An 11,472-nucleotide genomic window follows, 5' to 3' on the forward strand; every position below is an offset into this window, starting at 1 on the left:
AAAAAAAAAAAATTAGCTAGGCCGGGCGCGGTGGCTCAAGCCTGTAATCCCAGCACTTTGGGAGGCCGAGATGGGTGGATCACAAGGTCAGGAGATCGAGACCAGCCTGGCCAACGTGGTGAAACCCCGTCTCTATAAAAAATACAAAAATTAGCTGGGATTGGTGGCGCATGCCTGTAATCCCAGCTACTCTGGAGACTGAGGCAGGAGAATCACTTGAATCCAGGAGGCAGAGGTTGCAGTGAGCTGAGATGGTACCATTGCACTCCAGCCTGGGCAACAAGAGTGAAACTCCGTCTCAAAAAAACAAAAAGCCAAATGAAACAAAACAAAAAACGCCGGGCACAGTGGCTCATGCCTGCAATCCCAGCACTTTGGGAGGCCGAGGCGGGCAGATCACAAAGTTAGGACTTTGAGACCAGCCTCACTAACACGGTGAAACCCCATCTCTACTAAAAATACAAAAATAGCCAGATGTGGTGGCAGGCACCTGTAATCGCAGCTACTCAGGAGGCTAAGGCAGGAGAATCACTTGAACTCAGGAGGCGGAGGTTGCAGTGAGCTGAGATCATGCGACTGCACTCCAGCCTGAGCGACAGAGCGAGACTCTGTCTCAAAAAAAGAAAAAGAAAAAGAAATGGTTTCTGGCTGGGTACAGTGGCTCATGCCTGTAATCTCAGCACTTTGAGAGGCTGAGGTGGGTGGCTTGCTTGAGCCCAGGAGTTTGAGGCCAGCCTGGGCAACACAGTGAAACCCCATCTCTACAAGAAATACAAAAATTAACCAGGCATGGCAGCATAAGCTCTTAGTTCCAGCTACCCAGGAGGCTGACATGGAAGGATCACGCTTGAACCTGGGAAGGTAGAGGCTGCAGTGAGCTATGATCATGCCACTACATCCCAGCCTGGGTGACAGAGTGAGACCCTGTCTTGAAAACATAATGGTAACAAAGAAGAAAAAGTGTTTCCTAGTGAGGCTCTCAGTTTAAGATGTTTGAAGGCTGCTCCACTGCCAAAGATGGGCCACAGACTGCAAAATGTCTCTGAGAGTCACAGGAATGGGTTCAGGGATGGGCATGCGGCCCAACTTGCACCAGTGGCATCGAGGCCTGGGATTTTTTTTTTGCCAGAATTGTTGCGAGAGACTCTTTTCTGCCAGGGTCCCTGAGCTGGTAGAACGGCAGCCTGAACATCTGCAGGGCGATCGTTTCCACCACAAGGGGAGACTGTCTGAAAACGAGGCCTGCCGGTTGCGTAGAGAGCTAAGAGACAGCTCCTGGGCCCCCACAGCAGCTACATCGCAATCTGGTGACCTGTAGACTTTCCATGATCAAGTCAACGTATTTTTTTCCTTTAACTTAAGTTGTATTTCTATTAATTGCAAGTCCAAGTCCTGATGAATACAATAAGTCCTGGGAGGGGAGACCAGAAGGTTGCATTTAAAACAAACAAACCAGAAGTGATTCTGATACAAAAGCACCTCAGGTACTTCTAGAACGAACTTGGCTAGTAAAACCTGGGAGAGAATCTAAACCACTGGAAGGCGCTTGGGCCACTGTCCATGGTCCTGAACCCAGACTCTGGCCCCGCCCCCTCCCCTTCACCGCCCCGCTGCCCTTGCTAGGAGGACTCACCCAGCCTCTTGAGGGAGGAGTAGCGGTTCAGCTCGGACTTCACAGCAGCCTCGTAGGACGGGGGCAGATGCGAGAGGTTGTGGAAGGACCGAGAGCAGGACAGCGTGGAGTAGTGCAAGGAGGGGCTGGGCGGCGGCAAGGCTCGCCAGTCTGGGTTAGAGGGGGCAGGGCCAGGGTCAGTCAGCTTCCTCCCTCAGACCCAGGAGTCCAGGTTCCCAGCCCCTCCTCCATCAGACACAGGAGTCCAGAAACCCAGCCCCTCTTCCTTCAGACCCAGGAGTCCAGGCCCCAGCCCCTCCACCCTCAGACCCAGGAATCCAGGCCTCAGCCCCTTCTCCCTCAGACCCAGGAATCCAAGCCTCAGCCCCTCCTCCCTCAGACCCAGGCGTCCAGGTCCCCAGTCCCTCCTCCCTCAGACCCAGGCGTCCAGGTCCCCAGGCCCTCCTCCCTCAGACCCAGGTGTCCAGGTCCCCAGGCCCTCCTCCCTCAGACCCAGGAGTCCAGGCCCCCAGCCCCTCCTCCCTCAGACCCAGCAGTTCTTTGGGCAGTTAGAAATCTGAGATTGTAGCCCATCATAATTCCAGCAGTTCAAGCTCCCTCTTCTCACCCCACCCCCTCCTCTCCAGGAGACAGGCTTGATGCTGGGGAAGAGGGCCCCGAGAGGGGGGCACCGGGCTTGTGTCAGCATTCACTGAGTGCCTGGCCCCAGGCTCCATGCACCTTCTCCTCAACCATGTGGGAGAGAGATGACCACTTTCGGCGTCCACACGAGGAGACAGGCTCACTTGGTGACCTGGCCAGACCGTGAGCGCCATGAGGACTGAGCTCACAGCGGTCTCACTCCTGCTCTATACTGGGCACCTGGCACGGCTGGCCCAACACAAAGGCGCAAGGGAAGGAGCCCTGCTCTTTCCCGCAGCCAGCCCCTCATCCGTACCCAGTGTGGCGGCGTGGTGCTTGGGGCTGTTGACGTTGAGGTGCAGGTAGTTGTGGTGCAGATTATCTGGGGGGACCGAGAAGGGAGGTGACGTCACTGCCATCGCTGACTCCCAGCTGGCACCGCGGCCCTGATCTCTGGGAAGGACTCTGGCCCCAAGGTTGGCCCCACATGCAGGACCTCATTAGAGCTCCACAGATCAACCCATGCCATTGGCCACATGAACTGAGGCTGGGGGTCTTAAAGGTGGAAAGAGTGGGCACAGGCTCAGGGATGGGTAAGTGGTCTGTCCCAAGCTCCTAGCACCCTCTTCCTGGTGCCCAGGCTAGAGATCTGAGGGGGTCATCTTGCTACCTCCCTTCACCTCCCACTCATGTCCTCTTGGTTCCTCCTGACATCCGAATCTCTGCCCTGATGTGTCCTCTCCCTCCTGGATCGCCAAAGTAGCCTCTGGCCATCCAGCCCGTCCATCTCCATGATCAGCCTCACCGAAGTAACTGCCCTTCCACTGCTCAAGAGCCTTCCCATGGCTCGCCATCACCCACGGGACAAAGTTGAACCCAGGAATGGTGTTTGAGGCTTCAAAACCTGGACCCACTGAATGTCTGCAGCCCCATCTCCCATCCCTTCCCTCAAGCCACATTGCTCTTTCCAGTGAGCCCAGTGTGGTCCTGCCACAGGGCCTTTGCACATGCCACCATGCTGCTCTCACTGCCTCGAAGCCCTTCTTCCCATCTGCCTCAAGATCCAGCTCAAATGTCTCTTCTCCTCTCCACCCCTGACCCCAGCTCCGTCCTCGTCCTCTTGCTGCCTGGACCATCATCCCAGCCTCCTCCTGGGCCCCTTTCCTCTCATCTCTCCCCTTCGCATGGGTTCCAGAGGACCAGTTCTTCCACCCACTGCTGACTGTGGCTCTCCTCTGCTCGAACTCCTCTGCAGCTCTCCATCACCCTCAGGACAGAGGCAGAGCTCCTCAGCCCAGCCTGGCACTCAAGGCCCTCTTTGAGGTCACCAGCCACCCTCTCCCTGGCCTCAAGTCTGGCCACCTCACAAGCTCTGCTACCCAGAGCTTCCCAGCCCCAGTAACTCCTCTCCTCCTCCAGGCCTCTGCTCAAATACCTCTTCCTCGGAGAAGCCCTCCTGCCCCCAAACCAGGCCACATCTTCTCGGTCCCCCTGACAGCTCCTTGGACTTCTCCACTGGTGCACTCATCATAAATTATAATGATATAGATCATATTTAAGTAATATATATTAAATATGATATATCATATTTTAAAGATATAATTATATCTATTTAACAACAGCAATAGCCCACACTTAACATGGTATTTTTGTCTGTGTTACACGTTATTCTAAACACCTGTCTCACCAATTCATTTGCTCTTCACAATAACCCCATCAAGTGAGTACTGTTATGCTTCTTATTTTACGGATGGAGAAACTGAGGCCCACAGAGGTGAAGTCACTTGGCCCAGGTCACACAGTGGCAGAGTCAGGATTCAAACCCAGTCGGTCTGGCTCTTGACAAATTCGAATTTGGTAGTTGAGCCTTTGTGTGTAGTTGGCTGTTGAGTGGTCTGACACTGAGCCCAGGGGCTTGAGAATGTCTAAACCTACATCACCAAGGTGCCCATGGAGCCCACCCACGGGAGCCCACAGGAGGGCAAGGAGAAGGTCTGGCACTCTACCGAGTTCCCAGCCCCCGTCCGCCTTTCGCAGGACTCGGCGGTGCGTGGCCAGAGACGGAGGCTGCGCCGGATCCCGCGTTCCACTCACCGAGGTTGGGGGTCTTCACGGTGTTGTAGAGGTTCTTGGGCGTCCTGGGGGCCATGCTGTCGGGACCGCCGATCCCCGGGGTCAGGGAGCTGCTTCGGGCGCGGTCTGGGCGGGTCCCAGGCCCCGCCTGATGTCTCAGAATGTCCACCAGAGCTCTAAAGGTGGCAGAGAGGTGGTCAGCGGCCTGGAGTCTGGGGGTGGCAGGGGTACAGGGAGGGCCCAGGCTTCTTTCCACTCCCTGCTCTCGCCCTTGGGTAACCTGTCACTCAGCCTGCTTTTTTCGCCATTGGCCACTCCTGTTTCTCATTGGCCACGCCCCCTCGAACGACCCCCTTTCTCGGGCCACGCTTCCTGTTTGAAGCGCTGCTGCCTTAACTCGTGTGGACCCCACCCCTTCTGTGGTCCCTCTCACTTCCCTGTGGGCTCACCCCACCCTGAATCTGGGACCCCATTCCCGTTCCTTTTGCAGCCTTCCCCATGGCAACAAAGGGTGCTCCATTTACTCCGTGATGCGGACCTCAAACATTAAATCACCTTGACTCTTCTTTCCCCCCCCCCCCACTTCATACCTTTCAGTAATCCTACGGATCGAACCTCCAAAACATATCCCGATTGGACCACTACTCACCACCTCTGAAATCTCTCACCTGGATCATTGCAACAGCCCCTTCACGGGTCTCCCCCCTCCCACCCTAGCCCCGTACAACCCAGTCTCACGCGCAGCTCACATAATTTTAAAATGGACAGATGGCATCACGCCTGAGCTCAGGACCCTGCAGTGGCCCCATCACAGTCAGAATAAACCCGGGCCCACCTGCTTCTCCTCACCTCCTGCTGCCCACCGCCCCCAGCTGCACTGGCACTTCCCTGCCCTACAGGCCACCGAGGGCCTTTGCACGTAGTTCCCCTGCCCCAAACCTCTCGCCCACAGATCCCTGCGTGGCTCGCTCCCTCCCTTTGGGTCTCTGCTCAGAGGCCTTTTCGGATCGCTTCCTCTAATCCAGCGCCCTCTCCCTCAACACTTTCCGCTGATTTTCTTCACAGCAGTCATCTAAAATTATACAGCACATGCATTTGCCTGCTTACGGACTGGGCCACTGATATTTAATGAGCACTTACGGTGTGCCAGGACTCTGCACGAATCAACTCAGTTAATTACAATCTGAATAGGTGGGGACGATGATTAGTCTCATTGTGCAGACGGGAAACTGAGGCACAGAGAGGTTAAGTAACCCGTCCACTGTCACACAGCCTGTAGGCCGTGAACTTGGATTTGGATAAGTTAGGCTTTTCCACCATGGCAGAGACCTTGTTTTGTTCACTCCTGTATCCCCAGCTCCTGGGCCACGGAACGTACTCAAGAAATATATGTCGAATGAATGAGAGCCTGAGCTTCTCCCGCTCCCTGCATCACTCTGCAATAGCCGGGTCGGCTCTGGCGCGGCTTTCTCAGCCCCTGCCCACCTTCAGCTCTGCCGGAGGCCGCCACCTGGGTCTCTGACGATGCCCTATCCCCGTAGCCCCTCCTCCTCGGGTGGCTCCACCTCCCTTGCTGGGCCCCGCCCCAGGCTCGCAGTCCTCCCGCCCCAGAGCACACGCACCTGGGCACGTTGATCTCCCGGTGCGCCCGGGGCGCACGGGACGCCTTGCTGAAGGCCACTTTGGCGCCGACGCCCACGGCCAGGGCGAAGCTGATGACCCCGCACACGACGTAGGCTGTGCTGCCACCGGGGCCCTCGCCCCCGCGGCCCCCGGCACCCCCCGTCCGGCCCCCTTCCAACCACCCGGCCTGGCCGGGCCCTGGCCCCCCGCCCGCACCCCCAGCGCCCCCGGCGCCCCCGGCTAGCGGCGGCGGCGTGGTGGCCCAGCGCGGCGTGTCGTAGTTGGAGCAGGAGGCCTGCGCCAGGCGCATGTGACGGTGCTCGCAGCAGAAGCGGTAGTGGCAGGTGCCGCAGCAGAAGCGGTAGGAGCCGGTGCTGCAGTTGAAGGTGGCGTCGTACTGGCCCATGACATCGTAGTAGCCGTGGCAGAGCTCGGCGGGAGGGGGCGCCCGGGCCGCCGCGCCCGCCCCGCTCGCGGGGCCGGTCCTCGTGCCGTTGGCGCCCGGGCTCGCTGCGCCCCCGCCACCCGTCAGCGCCCCGGTCAGGCGCCGCAGGTGCGCCAGCAGGGCGGGCAGCGGGCCCGCGGACTCGGCGCTCGTGGCGTTGGACGGGCGCGCCCCGGCCTGGCCGGCGCTAGAGGCCAGGAGTACGAGGAGCAGGAGGGCCGGCATGGGGCGTGCAGGGGGTCGTACCGGGTCGCCAGGCTGCGGGGAGAACGAGAGCAGAGGTTGGAGCGCTGGGCGGGAGAGAGACGGTCAGAGGGTGAGAAGCGTGGAGAAGGGTGGGCAGAGAGGCTGGGGAGGGCGGGCGGGGGGCGGCAGAGTGTGGGGAGCAACAGGCTCCAGGAGGCAGGAAGGGCGGAGGGAGCTGAGCTGCGTGGGCCCAAGCTGGCCGCCCCACGCGCGGTGGGCGACGATGGGAGAGCAATGGAAACGCGCCTGGGCACGGCTGGGGGGAGAGAAATGAGCATGGGCGGACAGAACCGGGATCAAGCGAGAGATGAATGCGGGAGAAGCGATTGGGAGGGTCGACAGACACCAGAGGGGTGTGCAGACATTAGGATGAGAAGCGAGGCGAGGCGCGATGTAAGGAGAAGAAACGGGGGCGGAGAAGAGGAGAGGGCAGGGGAGGCAGCCGAAGGGAGGCGCTCGCGGGGAGGGGAGGGGAGGATGGCGAGGGGAAGGGAGGGGAGGGGAGGGGAGGGGAAGGGAGCGTGTGGAGGGGAGTGGAGGCCGGGGAGGGAAGGAAGGGAGACAGATGAGGGGTGGGTGGGAAAGGAGGAGTCAGGGAGAGGAGGAAGGAGGGAGAAAAGAAGGGGAGGAGGAGAAGGGGGAGGAGAGGGAGGGAGGAGGAGAGAGAGAAGTTGAGAATTTGAGTTTATAGACCAGGCAAGTGGGAAGAGGCAGTGCACAGTTTTTCATCACTGACATTCCGGGACCGATGCTGCTTTGTGGTGAGAGCCTGTCCTGAGCGCTGCAGGATGTTTAGCAGCGCCCTCTTGATGCCGGGAGCACCACATTCCCCCGAGTTGTGACAATGTAAGATGCTTCCAGGCATTGCCAAGTCCCCCTGTATGGAGGAGGCCCCCATGGAGAACCACTGACTTACACCCATATGGTCCTCAGTGCCCCCAAATGCCAATTTCTCTCCTTTATTTAGATCTGGTAATCAAGGGATCTCAGGTGCTCTCTCGCGTGCTCTCTCTCTCTGTCTCGTTCCTCTCTCACACACGCACACGCACACACACCATGCTTATGGTGTCAGGTTGGAAGTGTCTCTGTCCACAGCTGAACCACAACCACAGCAGGGCGGTTCATCACCTGGCTGGACCTCCTGCCGGCTGCCTGACACTGACAGGTTCTTCTCTCAGCTACCTGTGTCCCAGTTCCCCCGTCTGTCAAATGGGGATGAGGATGGTTATCTCTGAATGGTCAGGAGGATGAACTGAGTAAATATGTGTGAAGAGCTTAGAACAGTGCCTGGCATATTGCAGGTGAAATAAGAAAGTGTTTGCTGCTGCTGCTAACTATTTCAGAAGGGAGATACAGGCTGCAAAAGGGTCGTCCGGGTGCGGTGGCTTATGCCTGTAAATCCCAGCACTTTGGGAGGCCAAGGTGGGCAGATCGCTCAAGCAAGAGACCAGCCAGCCTCGCCAACACAGCAAAACCCTGTCTTTACAAAAAATAAAATAATAAAAAAATAAAAATAAAAAATTAGCCGCGCGTGGTGGTGCACACCTCTAGTCCCAGCTACTACTCAGGGGGCTGAGGTGGGAGGATAACTTGAACCCCAGAGATCAAGGCTGCAGGGAGCTGTGATTGCACCACCACACTCCAGCCTGGGTTGACAGAGTGAGACCCTGTCTCAAAAGACAGAGAAAAGGTGATGGAGAAGAGAGGTGGGAGTTGGTGGTGGTGGTGGTGGGAGGGGGCAGGTCTTCCAGCTGTTTCTATGGCAACAGTCCAGCCAAGTCCCAGACACGCCCCCCACCCCCGTGGACCTAGAGGGATGACAGGGGTGGGAAGGATGCCTGGCCTCGGGTTCCGGGAGAAGGAAACGTCTGCGCTCTACCTGCAGGAGGAACAACCCAGGGGTCTGGGGTGACTACCCATGGAGTCTTAGTCTTACATTTCCTGTCTGCAAGAACCTGATCTGAACAGCGCCTGCCCTGAGCGAGCTGTACAGAGGCTGCCATAGACCTTCCCAGGAGCCGGCATGATGCGCGGGACGTGCATTCGTTCTGCACATCTTCATTCAATAAATGTCTCCTAATCAGCCTCCCTGGGCTGAGGATGCAGCAGTGAATAAGCCCACAGGTTCCTGCCTTTACGGGGGTTTACGTGCTAGCGAGGGGGGACAGTCAGCAGATGGACACAAATGAATGGGACACATGTTGACGCCAATTGTGCAGAAATATAAAGGAACGATGAAGGAAGCCGTGAAGAAATGAAAGCAGCATAAAGGGATGGAGGGGGTGGACGGGACTGAGTCAATACATATCCCTCGGTGTTATTTTCTATTATACGTCTCTTTCCATCGTGTGTGTCTGGGGACCACACCGCTGTCGACATTGCTGCTGGTGGGGATGGGCAGAGGGTTGGGAGGTGAACCTTCCAGAGCGTCAGTGAGCTCCATCGCCCTCCTGCATGCGGCCTCAGCTTTCCTTTTCAGCTCCAGCTTGGACCCCTCCCCTGACCCGGTGCTAGAATACCCCACCGCCCACTGGACATGTCCACTTGGGTGTTTGATGGGAGTCTTAGAAATGGCTTGACCCACACTGTGGGAGAGAGTTTGGCGCTCCCTTAAAAAGTTAACTAGAATTGGGCCAGGCGCGGTGGCTCACGCCTGTAATCCCAGCATTTTGGGAGGCCAAGGCAGATCACTTGAGGTCAGGAGTTCAAGACCAGTCTGGCCAATATGATGAAACCTGTCTCTACTAAAAATACAAAAAAAAAAAAAAAAAATTAGCTGGGCATGGTGGTGTGCACCTGTAGTCCCAGCTACTCACGAGGCTGAAGCAGGAGAATCTCTCGAACTCGGGAAGTGGAGGTTGCAGTGAGCTGAGATTATGCCATTGCACTCCAGCCTGGGCAACAGAGTGAGACTCTGTCTCAAAAACAAACAAACAAACAAACAATAAAACAAAGTTATCTAGAATTACCATGCACTTCCACTCTGCCGTGTCTACCCCAAATAATTCAAAACATGTGTCCACACAAAAACTTATCCTTGAATGTTCATGACAGCACCTTGCACAACAGCCAAACACTGGAAACAATGCAAGCGCCCAACAAACCGTAACAGGTACCAAAAGCTGAGATACAAACCACAGCATGCACGAACCTTGAAGACATGACGTTCAGTGGAAAAGTCCAGCCATAAAGCTCACTTAGTGTATGATTTCACTAATATGAAATGTTACAATAGTCAAATCCACAGAGACAGAAAGCCGATTAATAATTGCCCGCAGCTGGGGACGGGGGATGGGAGTGACCACTCATGGGTGCCAGTCTTCCTCGTGTGGTGAGGAAAATACCCTGGAACTAGATAATGGCCATGGCTGCACAACCTCACAGATACGCTAATGCCACCAAATCAGACACTTTAAGAATGGTTAAATGGTGTATTTCCCACAATTAAAAAGGTAATAGGGACTGGCATGGTGGCTCATGCCTGTAATCACAGTACTTTGGGAGACCGAGGCAGGCGGATCACTCGAGGTCAGGAGTTCAAGACCAGCCTGGCAAACATGGTGAAACCCTGTCACTACTAAAAATGCAAAAATGAGCCAGGCACCTGTAATTCCAGCTACTCGGGAAGCTGAGGCAGGAGAATCGCTTGAACTTAGGAGGCTGAGGTTGCAGTGAGCTGAGATCGCACCACTGCACTCCAGCCTGGGTGACAGAGTGAGACTCCATCTCAAAAAAAAAAGGAAACAGTCAAATGGCATCAACCACTCCCCTGTCCACACTCTGGTTCCGTGTCGTCACACCTGGAATAAAATCCCAACTCTGCCAGGAGCTCCTCTTCTCTTCCTTTCCTTTTCCCTTCATACCTTCCAAATTCATGCTCAAGACACTCCACCTTCCTGCCTGTGCACCTGCTGTTTCCTTCCTCTGGGAAGACCAGATCCTGGTCTGACCTGCCTCCTTTCTCCCTTCCTTCAGGGGGTCCCTGGCATGTCATTTCAGCCAGCCTCTCTGTCCTAGCAGTAACAGCAGCCCCAGACATGCTCCCATTTCCTCACTTGCTTTGCAACTTTCCTAGCTGTCATCTCTGCGGGCCACATATATGTGTATTGACACACTCATTTCAGATGAGTACTCTGAGGTTCCAAGAGGTCCCATCATTTGCCTGAGCCCTAAGGTGCCCAAAGAGTGGGGCTGGGCTTTGAACTCAGGTCTCTGAGCACTGTAACCTGTACAGCATGGATGCCTTTGTCCCCCACACAGAGACACATCCCTTCCGGAAGTGGCACATGCATACAGCACTGTGGATTCCTTCATTCATTGAGGGCTGCCATGTAGGGTTGGGCAGGTCGTGCACTGCACAAGGGTGTCTGGCTGAGAGGCTGAAATCCTGCTGGGCTGTCCTCCCCAGGGCGTGTGCTAGTGGGGCTGCATCCATTTGGGGTAAGGAGTGCCCCTTTCAAACTCACACCAGGGTGCCATCTGCCTGCCAAACCACAGACCTGGGAGAGCTGATTAGGCAAGGTGGGGGGTGCTTTTGTCTCATCTGCACAGAGGCTGCTGTATGGGCTGGCAGTTCTGCTCACTCCCCATTCTGTGCCAAGCCTCCGCTGGGCTCCGTGGACACTATTTCTCCCTCTGCTGACAGAGTCCCACTGGCTCCTCCAACAGCATGCACGTGGTGCACACACCCAGAGAGACACAGCTCCAGGCCATTGACAACTCCAGCAGGGGAACAGGGAGGGAGAGCAGGAGCAGTGGCACACCTTCCCTCAAACTCAGTGATCCATGCAGACACACCACACACAGACCACACATACACACACACACCACA

The 11,472-nt window shown here is 56.4% G+C and overlaps 1 protein-coding gene across 1 annotated transcript in view; it reads right to left on the reverse strand.

Moving 5' to 3' along the window:
* The window catches only part of SHISA7 (shisa family member 7), a 7,310-nt gene extending 690 nt beyond the window's left edge, over positions 1 to 6,620 (reverse strand). Inside the window, exons 1-3 of the mRNA XM_026457573.1 lie at positions 5,950 to 6,620; positions 4,349 to 4,503; positions 1,634 to 1,783 (exon numbers count right to left, since the gene is read on the reverse strand). Coding sequence (XP_026313358.1) covers positions 1,634 to 1,783; positions 4,349 to 4,503; positions 5,950 to 6,620 — 976 coding nt within the window. The remainder of the gene's footprint in view (positions 1 to 1,633; positions 1,784 to 4,348; positions 4,504 to 5,949) is intronic.
* Between the last annotated feature and the right edge of the window lie 4,852 nt (positions 6,621 to 11,472).

This window comes from Piliocolobus tephrosceles, chromosome 21, assembly GCF_002776525.5.
Source record: "Piliocolobus tephrosceles isolate RC106 chromosome 21, ASM277652v3, whole genome shotgun sequence".
In the NCBI taxonomy this organism is placed as follows: domain Eukaryota; kingdom Metazoa; phylum Chordata; class Mammalia; order Primates; family Cercopithecidae; genus Piliocolobus; species Piliocolobus tephrosceles.